The 27,100-nt window shown below is 44.6% G+C and overlaps 1 protein-coding gene across 1 annotated transcript in view; it reads right to left on the bottom strand.

Moving 5' to 3' along the window:
* The window catches only part of LOC133665260 (titin-like), a 205,645-nt gene that overhangs the window by 21,494 nt on the left and 157,051 nt on the right, over positions 1-27,100 (bottom strand). The window contains 25 exon segments of the mRNA XM_062070512.1: positions 1-261; positions 263-342; positions 426-453; positions 455-481; positions 483-727; positions 820-1,104; positions 1,192-1,485; positions 1,597-3,360; positions 3,447-3,752; positions 3,850-4,152; positions 4,297-4,602; positions 4,715-5,002; positions 5,087-5,383; positions 5,485-5,787; positions 5,878-6,465; positions 7,430-7,726; positions 7,808-8,538; positions 8,605-11,866; positions 11,924-18,410; positions 18,480-25,120; positions 25,214-25,516; positions 25,611-26,198; positions 26,290-26,586; positions 26,658-26,855; positions 26,944-27,048. Of these exon segments, the coding sequence (XP_061926496.1) occupies positions 1-261; positions 263-342; positions 426-453; positions 455-481; positions 483-727; positions 820-1,104; positions 1,192-1,485; positions 1,597-3,360; positions 3,447-3,752; positions 3,850-4,152; positions 4,297-4,602; positions 4,715-5,002; positions 5,087-5,383; positions 5,485-5,787; positions 5,878-6,465; positions 7,430-7,726; positions 7,808-8,538; positions 8,605-11,866; positions 11,924-18,410; positions 18,480-25,120; positions 25,214-25,516; positions 25,611-26,198; positions 26,290-26,586; positions 26,658-26,855; positions 26,944-27,048 (24,284 nt within the window).

The raw sequence follows: 27,100 nt of genomic DNA, 5'->3' as shown, positions 1-27,100 counted from the left end.
TGACACGCAGACCACAGATGGAGCACATGGTATATCCTTTGGCTCAACAGCTTTAATGGGAATGGAGATATTACTGGTTGCTCCAACACCAGCATCATTAACAGCCATGACCCGGAACTCATATTCCATGTCCTCAATGAGGCTGACAACTTTGTGACCACATTCAGTGATGGGTTTCTTTGAAAGCACCTTGTAGAACCGAACTGTTTTCTTCTCTCGCTTTTCCACAATATAGTATTGAATGGGGTTTCCACCATCAGACTTCTGGAGGAGTCCAGGCCAGAGTTATGCTCTCTCCCTTCGTCTCAGTGGCGTCAGGAGTGCCCGGGGAATCGGGAGTAGCTGAAGAGAAATTGTTAAGGAAACTTGTGAAGACAAAACCAAACGCATGTTATTACATGACATTTTTCCATCTGTTGACTTACTATATTGAAGCTGTGCAATAATTGGGGCAGGATTCCAACGGCCTGCCAGCACCAAAACTTGTTTACAGCTGACACCCTGAACTGGTACTCATTGGTTTTGATCAGTTTGGTTGCAGTGAAACTGCACTCCTGACATTCCTCTGACACTAATGCCCAGGAGATCTTGGATGTTTCACGCTTCTCGATGATATAATGTGAAATTTCTGAGCAACCATCATTCTCTGGTGCGTTCCAGGACAGAGTGCACCGACCCTCTGAGATGTTGCTGAAAGTGATGGGTCCTACTGGTTCCCCAGGTGTGTCTACATCACATGATGGAGATTGAGTAAAAGTTCAACTTGAATCAGTAGACATTATGTATTGACAAAACTGAGAAAAAACAAAAACTGTCTACCTTGAACTTGAACCAGGAGAGTCTGCTTTTTGCTGCCAGATCCATTGATAGCTTCAACGGTGTAGAGGCCGCGGTGAGTACGGTCAGCATCTCTGACAAATAGAGTGCTGTATCCAGCTACGTTGACAATATCCATCATCTTTTTGGTGATTTCCACACTGTCTTTGTACCAGACCACTTTGGGAACAGGTCGTCCAGTGATGGCCACCTTCACTCTAATGTTGTCACCCGCTTTAACAGTCAAACCATCGAAATACTCTCCACCAAATTCAATACGGGGAGAAGCTTCAGGAGGAAAGGATATAGGTAAGTTCACAATAAATGATCATCTCCTGTCTTGCTCTTGGCTCAATCTGTCTGATCTTCACTTACCATTCTCACTTCTGACCACGATCAAACCCGACGAGTTGGAAGGTGGGCTGACCACACCAATGGCATTCCTAGCAATCACTCGGAACTCATAGCGCTCATTCATAGACAAACCAGGCACAGTATACTGGCAGTCATGAACATCAGTCAAGTTAGCCTTGAACCAGCGCCCTTCTCCTTGTCGTTTCTCAATGGTGTAGCTAGTAATCTTGCTACCTCCATCACGTTTTGGTGCGTCCCATTTTAGCGTTATTGAGTCACTTGTCACATCAGTGTAGTCAGGCTGGCCAGGAGGATCTGAAAGAAAGAAATAGAGATGTTAATTTGTTTTGCAAAAGATCTGGCATTATTAATTTGAGAAGATAAAATCCACAGTAATGTAAGTGTATAGACAGTGTCAGAACTCACCAACAGGGCTGACGGCCATTACTGGCTTGCTGCTGTCACTCAGTCGGCCGTAGCCAGCATCATTCTGTGCGCACACTCTGAACGAGTACTCAAGGCCTTCAATTAATCCCAAAATTCGGTATTCGGTTTCTTTGATCAGCATCATGTTCACCTTTTGCCACATGATGCTGTTATTTTCCCTCTTGTCCACATGGAAACCCTGGATGGGGGTACCACCATCATAGATTGGCTGTTCCCACTGGATTGTCATGCCATCGTTGGTGATATTATACACAACTGGCTTGCCTGGTGGGCCAGGAGGTCTGAACTGGTGCTTGGCAATTACCATCTGTGATACCAGAGGCTCACTGACACCATACCTGTTCTCAGCACAGACTCTGAACTGATACTGGACACCCTTGATCAGGTTAGACACTTTGAACTGAGTTCCCGCCACACTGGAACAAGCCATCTTCCAATCAGACTGAGTAGTGTCACGCTTCTCCATAGTATAACAGTTGATGTCTCCCCCACCGTCATCATTAGGCTCATCCCATGACATCATGATGCTTTCTGCTCTTACTTCATCAAGACGGATAGGTCCAACGGGCTTTGATGGGGGTCCGAGTGTAATGACATAGATATGGAAGGACTTTCTGTTGATTTTGTTGTCAAGAGTTAGTGTAAATTTACCCTCATTCTCTTTCTTCACATTCCTTATCATAAGAGTGGCTTTGTTCTCTGTCTTCTTGAAGCGAATTTGATCACTCTCCTTCAGAGGAAGGTTGTCCTTGAGCCATATGATTGATGGCTTAGGTTTACCTCTGTATGGCAGCTCAATGTGGACATTATGTCCTAAACGAACACAAATTCTTCCATCTGGGTAGTCTGCAAGGCTTGCTTCAGGTGTGATAATGTAGTCAATCACCTTGATAGATCCTATCTTCACAAAGTCGCCCTGACCCTTGTCATTTCGAGCAGCAACTCTGAAGAACATGTCTGAGTGCTCTTTTAGTTTTGTGACCTCAAACTCACATTGTCGGGTCGTTCCTCCCAGAGCCCATTCCCCATCTACTGCTTTCTTTTCAATTATGTAGTCCAATATGATACTGCCACCATCATAATCAGGCTTTAGCCACTGCAGAGTGACGGAGGTTTTAGAGGAATCCTTCATAGAAACATCTTTAACTGGTCCAGGGGTCTCTGCGGCCTTCACTGGTTCAAGTGTTTCACATGGTTCACCAGCACCGTTCTCATTCTCTGCTAGAACACGGAAAAAGAAGGATGCCTTTTCAGAGAGATCTTCAATAGTATATGATGTGTCAGTGCATTTGCTTGTCACTGCAAAGTAGGATCTTTTGGAAGAGTCCCTCTTCTCAACAATGTAATTGGTAACCTCAGCGCCACCATCAAGGAGTGGAGGCTCCCAGCAAAGTGTGACTTTTCCACGAGTTACTTCTTTCAATGTCAGGTTTCTGCATGGACCAGGAGAGTCCTGGACCTTCATGGACAAGGAAATTGTCTTGGGCTCTCCCACACCATTCTCAATTTTGACTGTATACTTGGCAGTGTCGAGTTTGGTCACTTCACGCATAACAAGAACAGTGGCTGTGTCTGAGTGGTGGAATTCATAAGATGGGTTGCTGTCAATGCATATGTCTCCTTTGCTCCAAGATGCAGAGGGAGCCGGCCGACCCTTCAGAGGGACAGAGAGCTCAACATCCTTGCCAGCCTTCACGATATAGTGAGTTCTCATGGCCACATCTGAGTCAATCTGGGCTTCCTCTGTGAATATGATATTTTTGTCATTTAAAAAACAGAAAAATGGCGGCTTGCTCTGGCTGTGTTTTAATGTCTTCAAATTCACTTACCGAGGATATCCTTAGCCTGTACAGGCTCAGTCATCTCCAGTGCCTCGCCACGGCCTGCGCAGTTGACAGCAGAAACTCTGAAGAAGTAGTTAACATCTGGCTTTAGGTCGTGTACAGTGTATTCGGACATCTTGACCTCTCCCTTTGAAGAAATCATTTCCCAGTCTTGCTCTCCCTCAGTAAGTTTCTCCACCATGTAGCTGGTCACTTCACTGCCTCCATCCCACTCTGGCTTGGACCACCCCAAAGTTATAGAGGTCTTTGTGGAATCCATCACCTTAAGCTTGCAAGGCTCATTTGGTGGATCTGTAAGTCATAAATAAAGTTTCTTGAATCATTGAAATAAAGATAGTATATGCAGATCCATACTCTAATTTTTTAACCAGTGAGTTGAACAACTTACCAACTGGATCTGCAGCTTTGTAGTAGTCGGATACATCTGAGAAGGGTCCTTCTCCAGCCTTGTTAATAGCACAGACACGATACTGGTATTCATTTCCCTCGGTTAGATGGTAGACAGTCTGTTTAATGTCAGCAATAGGATCTTTGTAAACTCGGATCCAGCGCAAACTCTTCTTGTCACGTCTGTCCAAGTAGTAGCCAGTAACTGTGCTACCCCCATCCACACCTGGTTTGTCCCATTCTACGACCATAGTAGTCTTGGTGATGGTGTTCACCTCAGGAGTATGCGGCTGCCCTGGAGTTACTATGTACACACAGATGAAAAAAATATGTTACGCATAGGAATTCAATTTGTGTTGTCTTGATTAGGGATATGAGGACATTTTAGTGTTGTGTGATTGTGTAACCTTTCAACACCTGCCCTTCCAACCCGCAGTCTAAAGCTTACCAAAGGCATTCTTTGCAATGACAGCTTCCGACTCCAGTGGCTCTCCAAAACCATACTTGTTAACAGCCATTACGCGGAATACATATTCATTTCCTTGAACCAGTTTTCCGACAGCAATGAAGGTCTGCTCATGTCGCTCTGAAATGGTCGACCAGACTACCCTGCTGGTCTCACGCCTCTGGACAATGTAGTGGGTCACCTTGGAACCTCCATTGTCAGCCGGACTTACAGGTTCCCAGCTGAAGGTGATTTTGTCTGCTGCAACATAGTTTAAAAGAATACTGCCAGGAGGGGGTCCGGGTTTATCTAAGGAGTCATAACAAGAGACAACAGGTAAACAAAGAACAAAAGAGAGATGATGCAGCACTGCATGAGAGAAAAACTTTTAAATGTGAGAAAATAAAGCATGGTTATATACCAAGAATTTCAACCCTGATTGTTGCAGATGCTGAGCCCAAAATGTTCTTGATCTTAATATCATATGAGCCTGAGTGGAGGCGAGTTGTATCCTTGATGAGGATGGCAGACGAATCAGTTGTGTTTTCCACATACAATGATGAAGAAGATACAAGCTCATTTTCATTCTTGAGCCACTCAATGTTTGGCTGAGGTTTGCCAAAAATTCCAACTTTGAGTTTAACTGAAGTTCCAGCCTTGAACTTAACCACGTCCAAATACTCTGGAGGAAGGTCAATGGCTGGAGTACCTGCACAACAAAGCATACCATTGTATATACATTATTTTCTTCCATACACAACCTCATAAAAGCAAGAATCTAATGAGCACTCACCACAAGCATCAATGCACGTGACTGGGCCAGCAATAAGAGAAGGATTGCTGCCAGAGCCAACTGCATTCTTTGCATACACCCTGAACTCGTAAGACTCATTCTGAGACAGCCCAGAAACGGTGAAGCCCATTTCAAGGATGTTTGTGAAGTTAGCCTTCACCCATCTGCCACTGGCCGCCTCCCTTCTCTCCACACTGTAGCCAGCAATTTTACTACCGCCATCATACGGTGGCCTTTGCCAGGACAAGCTGACTGAGTTCTTGGTCACTTCTGTGACACGAACATTAGCTGGAGGATCTGCAGTAGAAAAGTCAGGGGTGTGCCAAATTATTTCTGAGTAAATGGGAGCCCACATCTTTATCAATGTACTGTAAGCGTTTAAATTGATTTTTACTTACCACAAGCATCAATAGCTAGCACCTCTTCAGACACCTTGCTCATCTTTCCAATACCAGCAGCATTTTCGGCAGCTACCTTGAACTCGTAGATAAGACCAGGGCAGACATTGGTGACCCTCCACTGGTTTCCTGGTATTGCTGTTTTATTGATCTTTTGCCAGATGATACTGCTTCTCTCCTTCATCTGAAGATGATATCCGATCACAGGATTTCCACCGTCATTGACTGGCTCGTTCCAGCAGACAGTCAGGCTCTCTTTGGATACAAAACTAATCCACGGAGTAGATGGAGGTCCAGGGAAAGCTGAGAGACAAGTTCATCATTATGAGTGTTAGTCTTTAACACTTGATCAATCTATACAGCTTCATTGGTTCAATGTTTGTATTGACTTACTGTACGGAAGCTTGATCATAACCGGCTTGCTGTCAATGTGGTCGCTGACACCATAGCGATTCTGAGCCTTAATCCTGAACTGATACTCCTCCCCCTTGGTCAGCTTAGTTGCTTTGATTTGGCATCTTGCTATGTTATTTGACACCTCTGACCAGGTAGGTGTGCTAGTTTCCCGCTTGAGGACAATGTAGTTGGTAACAGGACTGCCACCATCATACTCTGGAGCAGCCCATTTTAAGTACACTGTGGTTTCTCCGACTTCTCCAGTCTCCACAGGTCCAACAGGGTGTCCAGGTCTATCTAGTACAATGAAGTTCATGAAGATCTTGGTGGCACCACTGGGGTTTGAGGCTGTTATGTCATATTTGCCAGCATCGCTTGACATGCTTTCATTCAGGGTGATAGTTAGGCTATCTGGTGTAACTTCTGTCAAAAGTCTCTTGGATCCCTTGATGACAACATTGTTCTTGGACACATTCACCTTTGGCATTGGCTTCCCAGTAAGTGGAATGTCAAAGGTAAGGTTGGATCCAGCTCTCACATAAACCGTATTCTTGGGGTAGTTCTTCAGATCAAACTCCGGAGCCTCTGCAAAATTATAATGAGCAACGCAATGTAAATTAATAAAATGTTAAACCATTTCCAAAGGAGAAAATATATTGAAAATGACAAGGCACACTGTATTTATTTTTTTTACAAGAAATGTGTTTGTTGTTTCAATAAAAATATTAATATACCTATTATTAATATTATATCAATGTAAATAATTAATATTATCAATATGAGTAGTAATCTAAAGCAGTGGTTCTCCAATGTTATCTACCAAGTACCACCCCGGAAAACACTTGGCTCTCCAAGTACCACCATAATGACCAACATTAAAATACAGAAGCGTAGTTGGCCTAAATATTCATTAAAAACAAGGCAAATGTTTTATTTATTTTATTTTTATTTATGGGGCGGCATGGCGTAGTGGGTTGAGCGGCCGTGCCAGAAACCTGAGGGTTGCAGGTTCGCTCCCCGCCTCTTGACATCCTAATTGTTGCCGTTGTGTCCTTGGGCAGGACATTTCACCCTTGCCCCCAGTGCCACTCACACGATAGGTGGTGGTCGGAGGGGCCGTAGGCGCAAACTGGCAGCCACGCTTCCGTCAGTCTACCCCAGGGCAGCTGTGACTATGAAAGTAGCTTACCATCACCAGGTATGAATGAATGATGGGTTCTCACTTCTCTGTGAAGCGCTTTGAGTGTCTAGAAAAGTGCTATATAAATCTAATCCATTATTCTTATTAACGAGTAAATGTAATATTTTTGGGCCACAGAAACTGTTTGAATATAATTAAAAATACTTAATAACATTTAAATGATTATTTTGGTGTACTACAAGAGAGTGCCCACGTACCACCACATTTTGAGAATCACTGATCTAGCGAGTTAGAGATTGATTTAACAATGGTGTGTGATTTATTTATTATATTTTATAGCACTGCATCTTGTTTTACCTTTGAAACATTTCACACACCAAATTATACAGATGATGCAAGACTGGTTACCTTGAAGTTCCTTGACGATAACCGGAACAATCATCTCTTTAGGTTCACTTAGTCCAGCATGGTTTTCTGCTCGCACTCTGAAGAAATATTCTGTGCCTTCCCTGAGGCCTTTAATAGTGTGGCTCATGCCCTTCACTGTAGCACACTTCACCCACTTTGTCTGCCCCTTCTCCAGAGCATCAATTAGGTAACCAGTGACTCTGCTACCTCCATCGTACTCAGGTCGTGTCCAGACAATGGTTACAGTGTCTTTTGTAACATTTGCTACTCCTAGTTTTGTGGGGGCACTTGGTACCTCTGTAACACAAAGTGGACATTTGAATTAGTTAGTTGTGTGAAGTTAATAAGAAAATGAAAAAGGAAGAGCCTGAATGTTACCTGTAATTTTTGTGCCAGCCTTTGCCTCCTGGGGTACACCCAAGCCATATTCATTTTCTCCAATAACTCTGAAGTAATAGATGGCCCCCTCCTGCAGGTCTTCCACTTTGTAGGTCAGTGCATGGCAGTTGATTGTTACAGAAACCCAGGCCTTTTTACTCGCTTCACGCTTTTCAACGTGGTACGCTTTCACTGCCTCGCCACCGTCATTTTCAGGGGCTTCCCAAGTAAGGGTTGCAGAGTCCCGGGTTACTGATGTAACATTGACATTGATGGGGGGTCCAGGTGAGTCGAGCACCTTTACGACCATGGGTAATGTTGCTTTTCCTAATGTTGATTCAATTGTGACGCTATATTCTCCAGAGTCATTTCTTGTTGCCTTTTCAATGGTCAGTGAAGTATTGGAGCTACTTGAATCGATTGTTCCTCTAACTTTTAAATCAGTACCCTCCTTGGTCCATTCAACTGATGGAACAGGTTTACCTTTAAATGGAACATTGAGAGTGAATGCTGTGCTGTGCTTAACAACAAGGACTTTGCGCATCTCTAAGTCCACATTAAATGAAGGCTCTGCAGTTCTTTCTATTGCCACAGCGGCATCGGAATAGCGGCTGCGCACACTGCATCCAACTTTGTTTATTGCTCTGACACAGAATTCATACTTGGAATCTGTTTTTAGTCCAGTGATTGTGAACTCCAAACTCTTGGTAAGAGAAATAGCTTCAGCCCATCTTTGTAGTTCTTCAGCAGACTCTGGTTCCTCCTCATCTTCATATTCCTCTTTACCATCATCCAGCTCTGTTTCCGGTTTATCAATGTAGTCTCTGTATTCTACACTGTATCCAAGGATAGGAGCACCTCCATTATCCGTAGGTGGTTTCCAGACAATAAAGACACTGTCCTTGGTTGAATTGACAATTGTTGGCTTGGTTGGAGGACAAGGAACAGCCAGAGGATCTACTGCCCTAAATGAGGCAGACAGTTCACTTGGAGGACTCAGTCCAGCTGCATTTTCAGCATAGACTCTAAAGTCATACTCACAACTCTTACGCAGTTTTGTTGCAACTGTGTTACATTCAACAACTGGATCTTTATTCACACGGAGCCAGCGCATGCCTGTCTTTTCTCGCCGCTCAATCACATAACCAGTGATTGGACTTCCTCCATCACTCAATGGTTTGCACCACGTTACGGTCATTGAATCTCCAGTAATATCAGTGACGTCAACATTAACTGGAGCAGTGGAAATGGTGAATGGATCTGTGATCTTTACAGCATCACTCTCCAAAACTTCACCATTCCCATGCTTGTTAACAGCCAAGACCCTGAAGACATATTCATTGCCCTTTAGCAGTCCTGTGACTTTTAAGTAAGTCTTAGTAATGTCGCCCTTTACGAGTGTCCAGGCCAAACGGCTGGTCTCACGCTTCTCAACAACATAGTGTGTGATCTCAGCACCACCAGTCTCCTGAGGTGGACCCCATGACAGAGTGCATTCATCAGCTGTGAGACCTGTAAGCTGCAATGGTCCTGCAGGTGGCCCTGATTTATCCAAAACCACACAGTTTATTGGCAGGCTAACTGTCCCAGCAATATTCTTTAGAGTGAGAACATATTTTCCAGAATCTCGTCGAATGCAATCTTTCACATTCACCAGTGTGCTGGTATCTGTTGAAACTATCTGGATTCTTGCTCTCAGCTCAATCTCTTTTCCATCTTTGCTCCAGGAAATGATGGGTGCAGGATGGCCTACGATGTCAGCATTAATCTTTAAAGTTTCACCTGCTTTCACAAACACTGTCTCTCGGAATTTGACATCTGTCATGATGCGTGGCAGTTCTACATCATCCTTAACAGTAATTGGGCCAGTATTGTCAGATGGTTCACTGAACAATCCCGCTGCATTTTTAGCAATGACACGGAAGTCATACTGGCTGTCCTCTGTAAGGCCTGTCACATTATAGTAAGTCTCAGGCACATTGGTGAAGTTGCACCTTGTCCAGCGTCCTTCTGGAAGATCTTTACATTCAATGATGTAACCAGAAATCTTAGCACCACCATCATACTCAGGTTTGGCCCAAGACAAAGACACAGATGACCTGCCAATAGAGGTCACAACGGGGGTACCTGGAGGATCACATGGATCTCTGGCTGCCATAGCTTCAGAGGTCTTGCTGCATTTGCCAATTCCAGCAATATTTTCAGCATAGACACGATATTCATACATCATACTCTCTTCGATTCCACTCACTTTGTATTCAGAGTCCTTGATCATTCCTCTGTTTACCTTGGTCCAGAGAATGCTATCGCGCTCTCTCTGCTCTAGATGATAGCCTAGAACCGGACTTCCACCATCATTGACGGGTTCATTCCAGGCTACCAACATATAAGTCTTGGTAGCATCCTTTACTTTTGGTGTAGATGGCGGTCCAGGTTGTTTAAAGTTGTACTGAGCAGTAATTGCCGGAGAATCTAGGTGTGTGCTCTTTCCATAACGGTTGACTGCATAGATGCGAAATTGGTATTGTGCCCCATGTGTTAGACGACCGGCCTTGTAAGATGTTCTTGCCACGTTGCTTGCAACCGTTTGCCATTCTTGTGTGTTGGTATCTCTCTTCTCAACGATATAGTTACTTATAGAACAGCCACCATCATAATCTGGAGAACACCAGGAAAGTGTGATGCTATCAGAGGTCACAGCATCCACCTTAATGAGTTTAGGTGGACTTGGTTTATCCAGGACAACTACACCTAGTTGTGATGTTATTGTTCCTGCAGTGTTGGCCAGGGTGATCTCATACTTCCCAACATGCTCTCTGCTAGCCTCTTTAATGAGAATCTTGGATGATGTTGCTGTGTTTAAAATTGTAACTGAAGATGTTTGCTTCAGAGGAAGACCATCCTTTTTCCACGAGACAACAGGCTTAGGTCTGCCTCTCACTGGTACCTCAATAGTCAGTTCCTCACTGGCTTTAACGGTGTATGTTGTGAACAGTAAGTTGATTGATGGCTCTAGTGCAATGTCCTTTGCTACCACCGGTAAGCCAAGATCCTTGGGATCGCTCTTTCCCTTCTCATTTATTGCGACAACCCTAAATAGATAAGTTTCATTGGGAGTCAGGTTAGGAATAGTCGCCTCTGGCACCTTGACTGTGCAAGCTGTACCCCATTTTTCTCCACCTTTGGGCTTGAATTCCACATTGTAGCAGATTACTTTACTACCACCGTCATGAGAAGGTTTCTCCCATGAAAGTGAAACGCTGGTTTTAGTCACATCTATAACAGTTAATTTGCTCGGTGGCAAGGGTACTTCAGACACTTTAATTTCTTTGGTTTCAGCCATCTGTCCTTGGCCATATTTGTTAACAGCGCAAACTCTGAAGTAGAAAATGCCACCTTCTGGCAGTTCTTCTATCTTGAGTGTGTTGGCTGTGCAGTTGCTGGTTACAGTAGTGTAGGCCTTCCGGACAGACTCTCTCTTCTCCACAATGTAGTTTGTGATTTTAGCCCCACCATCAGTGAGTGGTGTATCCCAGACAAGTGTTACTGAATCCTTTTTAAGCTCCTGGACAGTGAAGTTCTGTGGGGCACTTGGTGTATCCAAAATTCTAACAGCCACAACAGCAGACTTTGAACCACTGTTGTTCTCCAGAGTGAGTGAGTATTTGCCACTGTCCCAGCGGTTGACATTATCAATTACAAGCATAGTGTATGAGCTGGTAGTGTCAATGACAGCATGATCTGTGAGAGCACCATCAACTTTTTCCCATTTTACAGAAGGTTCAGGCCTTCCTCTGATGGTAATAAACAGACGCAGTGTACCACCGGCGCGGACAGATACCACTTTTCTGAGGTCAGCGTCAAGCTCAATTTCCGGTGCTTCAACCCTGTCGTGAGCAACTACAGTCCCGTGGACATTAGCAGCCTCTCCCACTCCCTCTGAGTTGATGGCACAAACACGGAACTGATATTCTTCATCTTGTTTTAAGTCAGAGATAGTAAGTTTAGTAGCTTGGATGCCAGCTGGGGGCGTGCACATGGCCCATGCCTTTTCGATGGGTTGGTCTACTCCTGGGGCTACTTCTATCTCTTCTGCCATTTCTGGCACTGGTGTATACTCTCGCATTTCAACAATGTAACCTTTAATATAGGCACCACCATCAAAATCAGGTTTACGCCAGGAAAGAGAGACAGAAGATTTTGTGTAGTCTGTCACCTTGGGATTTTGGGGAGGTCCTGGTGGCATTGTTGCATCACAAGCTCTGTAAAATAGGGACGGTTCACTGAGGTCTCCAATTCCAGCCTCATTCTCAGCTGCAACTCGGAATTCATAAAAGTGATCCGTCTTCTGACCTGTCACTTTGAAATGAGTGTCTGTCAGTTTTTGTCTGTTACACTTTGTCCACCTGACACTATCTTTGTCACGTTTTTCAAGATGATAGCAAGCAATATCGGCTCCCCCAGTTTGTTCTGGGACTGTCCATGACAGAACCATGGAATCTTTTGTGATGTGACTTGCTTCTGGTGTTCCAGGAGCACTCGGGGGCTTGTATGGATTGCGTGCAATGATGGGCTCACTTAGAAGATAATCACCAACACCATATTTGTTAACAGCCCTTACTCTAAAAATGTATTCATTCCCGGCAAGCAAGTTTGTTACCTTGTAGAACAAATTTTGGATATTGGCTGCAGCCATTGTCCATGATAAGCTGCTGGTCTCTCTCTTCTCCAAAGTATAGTGAGTAATACTAGCACCGCCATCCAGAGTTGGCTCAGACCAGGAAAGGGTACATCTGTCAGCCATGATTTCTGTTACTTTGAACGGTTCCATTGGTTTACCCGGTTTGTCAAGGACTTTGACAGTGATTGGAAAGGTCTTTTTGCCACCCAGATTTTTGAGGACAAGTTCATAGTGCCCAGTGTCCATTTTGGTTGCATCCTTAATAGTCAAAGCAGCACATTTTTGAGTCTTTTTCACTTCAATGCGCAAAGATTTATCAATTTCTTTGCCTTCCTTTAGCCAGACAATGTCAGGAACTGGTTTTCCGTGAATGTCAGCATCAAGAATTAAATGTTCTCCTGCAGCAACAACAATGACATCCTTGTACTTGGGGTCCATAGAGGCCCTTGGTGGCTCAATTTCATCAGTGGCAGTTATAAGTCCAGAGCTTTCGGAGGGCTCGCTGAAGACGCCCGCTGCATTTCTGGCAATAACCCTAAATTCATACTGGTCATTTTCTGTGAGACCACTGACATCATATTCAGTCTCTATTACATTAGTAAAGTTTGCTCTAACCCAGCGCCCATCAGGGGATGATAGGTCTTTTCTTTCAACAATATAGCCATTTATTTTACTGCCGCCATCATATTGAGGTTTGGTCCAACTAATCTTGATGTGGTCTTTAGAAATTTTTACAGCATCTGGAGCACCAGGAGGGTCACATGGATCCCGAGCAACAAAGGATTCTGAGACTTTACTGCATCTGCCAACGCCAACAATATTTTCAGCATACACTCTGAACTCATATCCAATTCCTTCTTCAAGATTACAGATCTTGAACTGAGTATCGGCGATCATAGTCTTGTTAAGTTTGGTCCATAAGATACTGTTTCTCTCTTTGCTCTCTAGATGGTAACCAACAACAGCACTTCCACCGTCATTGACTGGCTCGTTCCATTCAATGATCATCATCTCCTTTGTTGCAGATTTGACATATGGTGTTCCAGGAGGGCCTGGTGGTTTGTATGGGTACTGGACAACAATAGCCTTAGATTCTAGAGGAACGCCTTTTCCATATCTGTTTTCAGCAATGACCCTGAAATGGTATTCTACACCAGTCTTCAACTTAGTCACTTTGAAAGCTGTCCGAGCAAGTTGTGTGGTGACTGACTGCCATGTATTGCTTGTGGTCTCTCGCTTTTCTACTATATAATGCTTCACCTGGCATCCACCTGTGTACTCTGGAGGTTCCCATGAGAAGTGGACAAATGTGTTAGTAACCTCAGAAACTTTAAGTGGGCCAGTTGGTGGACCAGGCTTATCAAGAATAATGATAGCCACATTATCAGCAAATGTGCCAGCAGTATTTGTTGCTGTAATTGTGTACGTTCCAAAGTCCTCCTTGCATGCTTCGGTTATCCTAATCGCAGTTGTTGTAGGAGTGTTTACCAAGTTGACCCTAGAAGTCACCTTCAAGGACTGACCATCCTTTGTCCAAGTGACTCTAGGTTTGGGCCTGCCAAGTACAGGGAATGTCAAGGTCAGATCTTTTCCAGCTAAGACATTATAAGTACTAAACTGTGTCTTAATGCTTGGCTCCAAGGTCATGTCACTGGCAACAACTGGTGCGGCAAGTGCTTTTGGCTCACTCTTTCCCTTCTCATTATACGCAACGATACGGAATAGATATTCTGCCCCACTCGTTAAGCCTGTGACAGTGCCCTGACATGTCTTTGTATTTGTGGCAACTCCCCACTTCTCTGTACCCTTTGGCTGCATTTCTATGAGGTAGCCACCAATCCTGCTGCCTCCATCATGCTCAGGTTTCTCCCAGGCAAGTGACACGCTGACTTTGGTGACATCGACAAGAGAAACATTTCCAACTGGAAGGGGTACGTCAGAAGCCTTTGAAGCTGTCTTTGTTTCAATTGCCTGGCCAATACCATATTCATTCTCAGCCATGACTCTGAAGTAGTACATAGCACCCTCAATCAGGTTGTCAACCTTGAATGTGGTCTTTGTGCACTTGGTTGAGACATTTGCATAAGCCTTCCTCGTTGATTCACGCTTGTCAATAACATAGTTTTTAATTTTAGAACCACCATCAATCAGTGGTGCATCCCAAACAAGAGTGGCTGAATTTGTTTTGATTTCTTTGACTACAAGGTTCTGTGGGGCTCCCGGTGTATCGAGGACTTTAACGGTAACAAACTCAGATGCAACCCCACTGGTGTTGGTCAGGCTCAGGGAGTATTTTCCTGAGTCACCTCTGTCACAGGAGTCAATGGACAGCTGTGTGAAGGTGGGAGTCTTCTCAACCACTGCCTTTTCCGATAGGTCTGCTTCATCTTTAAGCCACTTAATCTCAGGAGTTGGTCTGCCCTTGAATGGAATGTGGATCCTCACAGATCCACCAGCCTTGACACAAATGCCCTTTCTAAGCTCAGAATCCAAGTAGATTTGTGGTGGTTCAAGCTTTTCTTCTGGTTTTGCTGTTCCTGCGAGGATAGCTGGCTCGCCAACTCCAAGTTTGTTCAGGGCACACACCTGGATCTTATAATCCTGACCCTTTGTCAGATTCAGGATTTCATATTTGTTAACGCGCAAGCCTGTAGGGGGAGTAACCATAGTCCATTCTTCCTCCTCAGCCTTACAGATTTCAACAATGTATCCCTGAATTGCGCTGCCCCCGTCAGACAAAGGCTTTCCCCATGACACTGTAATTGAGCTTTGTGTGGAATCAATGGCGTGCACATACGTTGGGGATCCGGGTTTATATTTAGGATCACAGGCCTTGTAGTAAGAGCTTGGTAGACTCGGCTCTCCCAATCCAACAACATTCTCAGCAGCGACTCTGAACTCATATTCATGGCCAGGGGTGAGGCTGGTTACTCTGAAGGAGAAATCTGTGACTTTCTGTCTATTGCATCTGGTCCATTTAATTCCTGCTTTATCTTTCTTTTCAACAACGTAATTTGAAATTTTACAGCCACCATCAGTCTCTGGGGCAGACCAAGTGACAGTCATGCTATCACGAGTAATGTTCGATATGTCATCAATGTGAGGTGGACCAGGAGGAACAAACTCAGACTTCATTATTACTCCATCAGACACCAGTGGTTCGCTCGTGCCATAATTGTTGACCGCCATGACACGGAAAATGTATTGATTTCCTTCCAACAAGTTGGTGACTTTGTAGCTTGTGGTGCTGCAATGAGCAGAAACAACAGTCCAAGCTAGGCGGCTAGTTTCTCTTCTTTCAATGATATAATGCGTGACAGGATTTCCTCCATCATGTAAAGGAGAATGCCACACCAATGAGCATCTATCCTCAGCTACCCCAGTTACATGAAGGGGTCCCTCACAAGGGCTCGGCCGGTCAAGAACAACCACTTTGAAGGGCACAGTTTCACTGCCTGCCTCGTTTTTCAGCTGTAGAAAGTATGTTCCACTGTCAGTCCTAGCAGTGTCCTTCATGATTATCATTGCATGATTTTCTGTATTTTTGATATCCAGCCTGAGAGTATTTTCTAGTGGAATTTCATCCTTGAACCACTGCATTGCTGGCAGCGGCTTTCCACGAACATCTGCATCCAATTTTAAAGTTTCTCCAGCATTTATCACAATGGTCTTTGTGAATGCCGGATCAATAGAGAATTTAGGGGCTTCAACCATGTCACTCGCAGTAATTGGGCCACTATTGTATGATGGTTTGCTGATGGTCCCAACAGCATTTTTGGCTATGACTCTAAAGTCGTACTGGAGATTTTCCGTTAGCCCAGTTACAGTGAACTGGGTCTCGATAACATTTGTGAAATTAGCCCTTCCCCATCGGCCTTCTGGCAAATCACGCTTTTCCACAATGTAGCCGGTTATGCTACTGCCACCATCATACTCCGGTTTTGTCCACTGAATAACGATGGTATCTTTGGTCACATGGACAGCTTCTGGCTGACCGGGAGGATCACATGGGTCACGGGCTGCACAGCCCTCTGAGACCTTACTGCACCTTCCAATACCTACAATATTTTCAGCATACACTCGATATTCATACTCAACAGCCTCCTCTAATGGGTAGCTCTTGTACTTTGTCTCATGAATGAGGGCCTTGCTTATTTTCACCCACAAAATACTATTCCTCTCTTTTCTTTCAATGTGGTAGCCAAGAATGGGACTGCCTCCATCCGAAACAGGCTCATGCCACTCGACAATCTGGTGATCCCTGGAGAGTGAAGAGATGAATGGTGTTCCTGGTGGGCCAGGTTCTTTATATGGGTACTGCGCAACCACCGCAGATGAATCCAGGCCATGACTCTTCCCGTACCGGTTTTGGGCTATGATCCTAAATTGGTACTCTCCTCCAGTCTTCAGCCTGGGTACTTTGATTCTAGTTCTGGCACAATTAATACTGACATTTTCCCATGTTGTTGTTGTTGTATCTCTTTTCTGCACAATGTAGTTTGAAATCTGGCAACCACCATTGTGCTTTGGTGGGTCCCATGAAATAGTCACACTCTGTGTTGTGATGTTTTCAAATTTCACAGGGCCAGATGGGGGTCCAGGCTTGTCAAGTACTATTATTTCAATTGTGGCTTCTTTCTTTCCAGCGGAATTGGCTGCATTTATGCTATACATGCCACCATCATCACCCGCGGCCTCCTTAATGCTCAGACTTGTATGAGTCAGGGTGTTGTGAATGTTTACTCTGGTTGTGAATTTCAGAGGTGCGCCGTCCTTGGTCCACATTATTGTTGGTTTAGGGCGTCCAAAAAGTGGAACTTCAATGTTTAGATCTTTACCTACATGGACACTGTAGCTGCTGAAAGCAGGTCGCACATCAGGCTCAAAAACTAAGTTTTTGGTCATGACGTGGCCAGAAAGGACTTTGGGGTCACTTTTTCCCTTGTCATTAATTGCTGTAACTCTGAACAAATATTCCTCCCCAGGGTTTAAATTTGTAACAGTCGTCTCCATTGTCTTGTATGAGTTAACACCAGACCACTTCTCTTGGCCCTTAAGCTGTACTTCAAGCAAGTACTGGATGACTCTGCTGCCGCCATCATATTCTGGCTTATCCCAGGCCAGAGCAATGCTTGTATTTGTTTGATCTGTAACAATCAGGTTTTTGGGAGCCTGTGGCACCTCTGAGACCTTAAGTGGGTCAAGAGTTATTGCAGGCACGCCAACACCATGTGCATTCTCAGCAAGGACTCTAAAGTAATAACTGCAACCCTCTTGGAGTGGCTCAATCTTCCATGAAAGACTGTGGCAGTTTGTTACCACGGCTGCATATGTTTTGCGTGTACTCTCTCTCTTTTCCACTATATAGTTTTTAATTTTGGAACCACCATCTAACAGAGGGGCTTCCCAAGCAAGTGTCACTGACTGGTTTGTAATTTCTTTGACTGTCAAATTCATGGGTGCACTTGGTGTATCGAGAACACGGACGACAACAAATGCAGATTTAATTCCACTAGAGTTTTCTGCAGTGACAGTGTATTTTCCACTATCTGCTCTGCTCATGTTATCAATCACAAGAGCGGTGTAACTGCTAGTTACTTCAACTTGAGCTTTCTCATTAAGTGGACTATCATCTTTGTCCCACTTGATGCTTGGAGCTGGTCTTCCCCTAATTGGAATAAACAGTCTAAGTGATAGACCAGCCTTAATTGTCATGATCTTTCTCAGTTCTGGGTCAATGTCAAGGTCGGCTTCTTCTGCTCTATCCTGAGCCACCACGGCTCCAGGAATATTGGCATTATCACCAACCCCAACCTTGTTGATGGCACACACTCTTAACTTATAAGCCTGATTTTCTTTCAGGTTGACAACCTCAAACTTGGTCTTCTTGACACCTGTTGGTGGTGTGCACATTATCCAGTTCTCAGAAGGTGCAGCTGTAGCAGGCAGCTCTGTTGCTGAGGTTTCAGTATGTGCCTCACCAGGTGCAACTTGCTCTGTGGTTGTGCAGCACTCAACGCTGTATCCCTGAATCTCAGAACCACCATCACAAATGGGCTTGCTCCATGACAGGAATATTGAAGTTTTGGTTGTGTCTGTGATTCTGGGATTCTGTGGTGGACCAGGCCTGAAGATAGGGTCGAGAGCTTTGTAGTAAACTGTTGGAGAACAAGGTTCACCAACACCCACGGTATTCTCTGCTGCAATGCGGAATTCATAATTATGGCTTTCCAAGAGTCCAGTGACCTTGAAAGTCAAATCCTGCACTGCCTGCCTGTTGCATCTAATCCATCTGACACCTTCTTTGTCATGTCTTTCAACAATATATGATGTGATAGGACTGCCTCCATCTTCAGTAGGAGCCTCCCATGTGAGCACCATTGAATCCCTTTTAACATTTGAAATCTCTAAGTTTTTGGGTGATCCAGGGGTTATATAGGGATCTTTGATCATCACTGCTGCAGACTCAAGTGGTGAACCACTACCAAACTCATTTACGGCACGGACCCTGAAGATGTACTCATTGCCTTCCAGGAGCTTCTCAACCTTGAGGCAGGTGTTCTGCACTTTTGGATCCACAACAGTCCAGACTAATCTACTTGTTTCTCTCCTCTCCACAACATAGTGAGATATCTTGCTACCTCCATCTTGAAGTGGTGCTCTCCATGCCAGACAGCACTGGTCTTTGGTTATCCCTGTTATAGTAAGAGGTCCTTGTGGTTCGCCGGGTTTATCCAAAATTACAACATTCACTTGGACAGCCTTTTCCCCCCCTGGATTTTTTAGCAGCAGATTATATACGCCTCCGTCCGAGAGTTTAGCTTCCTTTATAGTCACACAGGCATGGGTTGCTGTGTTTTTTATCTCTCTATGAATTGTGTTACCCATTTCCTGCTCACCTTTCATCCAGTGGATAGAGGGCAATGGTTTGCCGTGGACATCTGCATCAATCTTAAAATTGTCTCCCGCATTTACCAAAAGGGTCTGTGTGTACTCTGGGTCGATGCTGATACGAGGTGGCTCAATCTCATCCCTGGCAGTAATTGGGCCAGTGCTGTAGGAGGGCAAGCTGAAAACACCAGCAGCATTTCTGGCAATAACACGGAACTCATACTGATTTTCCTGCACTAGTCCAGTCGCAACATATTCTGTGTCGATGACATTAGTGAAATTAGCCTTTACCCAACGGCCTTCAGGAAGCTCCTTCTTTTCCACTATGTAGCCTGTAATTTTCGCCCCACCATCATACTCAGGCTTTGTCCAAATGATGGTTACTGAATCTTTTGTAATTTTGGTTGCCTCCGGCATACCTGGAGGATCACATGGATCTCTAGCAACATGACCTTCTGACACTTTGCTGACCTTGCCAATGCCCACAATGTTCTCAGCACAGACTCTATACTCGTATTCCATTCCTGGTTCCAGGCCTGTGGTTTTAAAGGTTTGGTCTGTAATAAGAGACTTGTTTAATTTTACCCAAAGGATGCTGGTTCTTTCTTTGCACTCAAGGTGGTAGCCTAGAACTGAAGTACCCCCATCATTTACAGGTTCATTCCATGTAACTTCCATGGTATCCTTTGTGGATGTTGCGATGGAGGGAGTTCCCGGTGGTCCTGGGAGTTTGTATGGATATTGAGCCACAATACATTCAGACAGAAGAGCTGGACCTTTCCCATATCTGTTTTCTGCTGTGATTTTAAACTGGTATTCTGAGCCAGTTTTCAGTCTTCCTGCTTTGACTTTGGTCCTCGCAAGGTTTGGAGACACCATCATCCAATTGGTTGTAGACGTGTCTCTCTTCTCCACAATGTAGTGTTTGATTGTACATCCACCATCGTACTCCGGTGGGCTCCAGGAAATGGTCACACTCTCAGAAGTGACCTCCTCGGCCTTAACTGGACCACCTGGCTGACCAGGTTTGTCCAGTACAACAATGCTCAAATCTGCTGTTGCCTCTCCTGCTGTATTACTAATAGTAACATGATAGTTTCCAAAATCATCTTTAGATGCCTCTTTTATGCAGAGGTTCAACAGTGTTTCTGTTGCACTAAAGTTTACCCTGGTTGTTCTCTTGAGTGGCTGTTGGTCTTTAAACCAGGAGACCGCTGCTTTGGGACGGGCAACATATGGAACCTCAACAGTCAAGTCTTCACCTGCCAACACGCTAAATGTGTTGAACAACATTTTGACAACTGGTGAAATAACAAGATCTTTTACAATGACAGGCACACCAATTTGACGAGGGTCACTTGTTCCCTTCTCGTTTCTTGCTGAGACACGGAACATATATTCTTCCCCTGCGTTAAGGCTACCAATGGTAGCTTCTGTTTCTTTCACAATCATTGACTGTGTCCATTTTTCAACACCTTTGGGTTGGATTTCTACAACATAACAGCCGACCCTGCTTCCGCCGTCATGCTCTGGCTTTTCCCATGAGAGTGTGACACTATTTTTAGTAACATCCTTAAGACTGATTTTCCCTGGAGGTTGTGGTTTCTCAGACACTTTAACTGATTCATTGGTTTCAATGGGCAGGCCAATTCCATAATCATTCTCAGCCAAAACTCTGAAATAATAATTGCATCCTTCAAGGAGCGGCTTAACAGTGAATTTGTGGTGATGGCATGAAGCACTGACTGTTGCGTAAGCTTTTCTTGTGGACTCACGCTTTTCAACAATATAGTTTTTAATCTTAACTCCTCCATCATTGGCTGGTGGATCCCAAGTCAAGGTGACAGAGTCACGTGTTATACTTGTAATCTTTAAATTCAGTGGATTACTAGGTGTATCGAGTACCCTAACTTGGACTGTGACCGTTTTAGAGCCAGAGCTGTTCTCTACAGTCAGGTTATACTTTCCAGTGTCAAATCTGTTGACATTTTCAATGACAAGGGATGTGTATGATGTTGTGGTGTCAATAGTGGCCCTCTCAATGGGTTCACCGTCCTCTTTGGTCCATTTAGCCTGAGGAGTGGGTCTGCCTCTGATGGGAACAAACAGTCTAAGTGTGCAGCAAGCTCGAAGGCTGACAACTTTGCAGAGCTCTGCATCCAAATCCACTTCAGGAGGGAGGAGTCTGTCCTCAGCCTTGGGATTGCCAGGCACAGAAACCGCCTCCCCAATTCCTTCACTGTTAACAGCAGAAATGTTGATCTTGTACTCCTGGCTCTCTGTTAGATTGATAATGGTGAATGAGGTGGCATGTAGTCCTTCTTTGGGGGTCACTATTGTCCATTCCTCTTCCTTGTCAGATGGAATGCAGGTCTCAACAATGTAACCAGTGATGTCAGAACCACCATCATAGGCTGGTTTGTTCCAGGCAATAGTAATGGAAGACCTGGTTGTGTCTAGGATTCTGGGGTTGCATGGAGGCCCGGGCTTGTACAAAGGATCACTGGCCTTGTAAAATGGACTGGAGATACTTGGTACACTGATACCAGCAGCATTCTCTGCAATGATTCTGAATTTATATTCATGTCCAACAACAAGGCCTGTTGCCTTAAATTGTAGATCCTTGACCTTCCTCTTATTGCATTTGACCCAGCGGTGGCCTATGCTGTCTTTCTTTTCAATGTTGTAGTTTGTGATTGGTGTCCCACCATCACTCTTTGGTGTCTGCCATATAACAATCATGGCATCTTTGGTGATAGCTGTGACTTCAGGATTTCCTGGCGCATCTGGAACCATGTATGGATTGTCTGCAATAATGGGTTCTGTATCAAGAGGCTCCCCATTCCCATATTTGTTCACTGCCATAACTCTGAAAATGTATTCATTTCCTTTGAGAAGCTTGGTCACATTATATTCTGTAACCTGCAGGTCTGAAGCCACATTGGTCCAAACAAGCCTGCCTGATTCCCGCTTCTCAATGATGTAGCCTTCAATCTTAGCACCACCATCATCTATAGGTGGGGCCCATGTCAGTAAACAATTGTCAGCTGTGACATTTGACACTATAATAGGTCCTACTGGTGGCCCAGGTCTGTCCAGTACTTTTACCCTAAAAATGTGTTTGGCAAAGCCACCAACATTAGTGGCAGTTAAGACAAATTCCCCCCCATCTGATCTGACAGCGTCTTTGTTAATCAGTGTAGTGGTGAGTTCAGAGAACTTAACTTCCAGTTTCAATGTGTTGTCAAACTCTTTTCCATCCTTGGTCCAAACCATAGTTGGGTTTGGTTGGCCAGAAACATCAGCATCAAGCTTGAAGGACTCCCCTGCCTTCAGCAGAACAACATCCTTGAAGATAGCATCCACCATGATGCGTGGCTCAATTATGTTATCTTTACATGTAATAGGTTCTGAGGGTTCAGAGGGCACACTTACTGCTCCTGCTGAATTTCTAGCTATGACACGGAACTCATAAGATACATCTTGAGTCAATCCACTGACTGTGAAAGTTGTCTCAGTTATGTTTGTAAAGTTGGCTTTAATCCAGCGACCAGTCGGAAGTTCTTTCTTCTCCACCGTGTAGCCTGTAATTTTGAATCCACCATCATACTCAGGTTTTTTCCACTGAATAGTGATGGCATTATTATTTACAAAAGTCGCCACAGGCTGACCTGGGGGATCCACAGGGTCCAAGGCTAGTATTGGTTCAGATGCTTTGCTTGGTTTGCCAATACCTGCCATGTTTTCTGCCATAACGCGGAACTCGTAGGCGACTCCATCTTCAAGCCCTGCTGATTTCAGTATGTTTCCTTTCACAAGACCCTTGCTGATATTTTGCCACATGATGCTGCTTCTTTCTTTTCTCTCTACATGGTACCCAATGACTTCACTTCCACCGTCAGACACGGGTTCATTCCAGCCAATTGTTATGGAGTTCTTAGTGAATGCCACAACATGGGGTGTACCAGGTGGTCCTGGAACTTTAAATGGATAGGCAGCCACTACTGACTCTGAGGTAATGGGAGGTCCTACACCATACCGGTTTTTAGCCTTAACTCTGAACTGGTATTCCGACCCAGTTGTTAGACGTGTGGCTTTAAACATTGTGCGAATGGCAGTGGAAGATATCTCTGTCCAAGTCTGGGAGGTGGTGTCTCTGATCTCAATCACATAATTGTTGATAGGAACACCGCCGTCATTCTCAGGAGTGTCCCATGCAAAGATACAGTAGTTAGGAGAGATTTCTGTAATCTTAATTGGTCCTTTGGGTGGCCCAGGAACATCGTGCACTCTGACAATTATGCTGCTGCTCACAGATCCAACAATGTTCTTTCCTGTCATGGTGTATACACCACTGTCTGCTCTGGTGCATTCATTGATTGTGAGGATAACAGTCGCAGGAGTCGCCTCCACATTAGTCCTCTGTGTGAGCTTTAAGGCAGTTCCATCCTTCTGCCAGGAGACCACTGGTCGGGGACGCCCCATTACAGGAATTTCAACCTTGATGTCATCCCCAGCCTTGGCAATAACTGTTGACTGACATACACCACGCAGATCAAACTCTGGCAGAGATGTAGAATCCTTGATAACAATGGGCTTGCTCTCACGTGGACCACTTCTTCCAGATTGGTTGACAGCCATTACACGGAAAACATATTCTTCATTCTCATTGAGATTATTTACAGTGAAATCCATGGTCTTTAGAGTTGTTACATGGGCCCACTGACCAGTTCCTCGTTTCTGGGCTTCAAGGACATACCCTGTAAGTCTACTTCCACCATCATGCTTGGGTTTGGTCCAAGCCAGGCTCACAGAGTTCTTAGTAATATCAGTTGGGATTATGCTTTCTGGAGGAGTTGGTGCCTGAGACGCGCGAATTGGATCAGAAGTTTCAACTGCTTCACCAATACCAAACTCATTCTCAGCCGACACTCTGAAGTAGTATTCACAGCCTTCTCCAAGGTTAGTAATCTTGACTGAAGTTCCGGGACAGTTTGTAACGACAGTGGCAAAAGCCTTGCGTGTTGATTCTCTTTTCTCAATTATATAATTTGTGATCTTGGCTCCACCATCAATGAGAGGCATCTCCCACTGAAGGGTAATTGATTCTTTATCTATAGTTACTGGTTTTAAGTTAAGTGGAGGTCCAGGTGAATCCAGCACCCTCACATTAATGTTTGCAGTCTTCTTTCCGGCTGTGTTTTCGAGGGCAAGCTCATATTTACCCGCATCAATTCTTGAGCTTTCAGGGATGATTAGCATGGTAAATGACTCAGTACTGTCTATGACAGCCCGTGGCACAGGGCTGCTCTCTTTTGTCCAGGTTACTGCAGGTGTAGGACGTCCCTTGATTGGCACGAAAAGACGAATGGAACACCCAGCTCTGACAACTAGAGTTTTCCTCAGCTCAATATCCAACTCAAAATCAGGTGCAGCTGCACGCTCTACTATCTCAACCAATTCCTGAGTTTCAGCGGGTTCCCCTGCGCCCTTAGCATTTACTGCGCTAATTCTGAAATGGTATTTGGTTGCATTTTCTAGCTCAGAAACGACAAACTCTGTAATTCTCAGTGGAGATGATGGCGTGTCCTTAATCCATTCCTCTGTTCCTTCTTTTCTGTGCTCGATTACATAACCAGTGACTTCAAGGCCACCATTATCAAGGGGTTTTCCCCAATTAAGAGTGGCAGTGGTTTTGGTTGTGTCTGTAACCCTTGGGTTTACTGGAGGCCCTGGAACATCTGGAAAACAAGCATACAATAATGACTGTGATTCTAAGGGATGCACAATATTGTGAATATAGTTTTCTTTTGATTTAAATCATTTTTACTCACAAGCAGCGACTGTTGTTCTGACCGGCATAGATGGTTCACTTGGCTCTCCAAAGCCAGCTCTGTTCTCAGCAAGAACACGGAACTCATACTCTATGCCTTCAGTCAGTCCAGTCACTTCATAGCTAAGCTCAACTATAGATTTCTTTGAGGCCCTGGTCCATCTCATGGCCCTTTTCTCCTTCTTCTCAACACAGTAACCAATGATATCACTCCCACCATCTTCAGTTGGTCTTCTCCACGTCACAGTAGCTGAGTGCGCATCAACTTTTTCAACTTCTGGTTTCGATGGTGGGCCAGGAGGTACTAAAGGAAACATTTGTAATTTAGATACACTATAACTAAACACGATGGTCTCAATATAGAATTCAGGATCGTAGGAGACTGACTTGATACATACCAAATCTATCAACCATCCTGACAGACTCAGAGTGAGCCGGCTCACCAGTGCCGTACTGGTTCACGGCAGAGACTCGAAAGATGTACTCATTGCCCTGTATGAGTTTGTTGGCCACATAGTGACAGTCTACAACCTTCTCTTCCAGAATTGTCCAGAGAAGGCGACTGGTCTCCCTCTTTTCAAGAGTGTAGTACTTGATAGGAGAGCCTCCATCCTCTGCAGGAGCAGCCCAAGTCAGGGTGACCTTCTCAGATGAGACACCACTGCATTCAATGGGACCAGGAGCTGCAGGAACATCCAGAACTTTCACCTTAACAGTTTCCTCCTTTACACCAAAGGGGTTGATGGCAGTTATGACATAATCCCCAGTGTCCTTTCTGCTGGCGTATTTTATTGATATAGTGGATGAGCTTGTAGTGGACTCGATGTTAACAATGTCTGAAGGCTTCAAGTATTTTCCTCCTTTAGACCAGCAAGAGGTCGGGGCAGGTTTGCCAAGAATGCTTGTGGCAGTGACAAAAATTGTTTCCCCAGCTCGGACAGTCAGACCCTCCTTCACTTGAGCGTCGATGATAATAGTTGGTGAAGCTATTGGATATATATAAAAAACAACACACAATTACAAACTATCTCAATTTGAATTGATCATCAATAAAATCTGAAAATTCAACCAAATCACCGTATTCATCTCTGCAGATAATTGTGTCTGTCTGGTCAGATGGCGGGCTAAGGGCACCGGCTGCATTCTTTGCTCTTATTCTGAACTCATATTTGCAGCCTTCCTGGAGATCAGTGACAGTGTATGCCGGGTCCACAACATTTACACTGTTGGCCTTCACCCAGATTTTAGACGGAAGGTCACGTCTCTCAATTATGTAGCCTGTCAGCCTGTGGCCACCGTCAAACTGTGGCTCAGTCCACTGGAGGGTCACGGTGCTTCTGGTGATGCTAATTACGTCAGGTTTGCCAGGTGCATCTGAGAACACACAGCATTCATGCAGTGAACACAAAAGTCCCAATCTTAAATTTCACATGTCTCACACTTACCTATGGGATTGAGTGCAACATGTGGATCTGTGGGAGAACTCGGTCTGCCAATGCCAGCCAGGTTAACAGCCATGACCCTGAACTCGTACTCAAGACCTTCAGTCAGCCCTGTCACCTTGTGTTCCTTCATTCTCAAGGCAGTTGGACTTGATCTCCTCCACAACATACTATTTCTCTCCTTGAACTCAACGTGATACCCTGAGAATTGTTTTGGAATGGAGGAGAGAGGCTTCATTAATGTGATGCCATAATTATTTGCCTGTAATTATCTCACACATTATTATACCTGTGATGGGAGACCCTCCTGTCTTCCTGGGGTCCAACCAGACCAGGTTAGCTGAGTCATGGCACATACTCATTACCTGAGGTGGAGGAGGAGCATCAGGAACATCTGGAGAAATACACAGACATTAGTATGCAGGAGATAAATGATGTTATGTCAA

Source organism: Entelurus aequoreus, linkage group LG14, assembly GCF_033978785.1.
Source record: "Entelurus aequoreus isolate RoL-2023_Sb linkage group LG14, RoL_Eaeq_v1.1, whole genome shotgun sequence".
In the NCBI taxonomy this organism is placed as follows: Eukaryota; Metazoa; Chordata; class Actinopteri; order Syngnathiformes; family Syngnathidae; genus Entelurus; species Entelurus aequoreus.
Note: the sequence above shows the minus strand (reverse complement) of the source record. Positions and strands in the feature narration are given on the sequence as shown.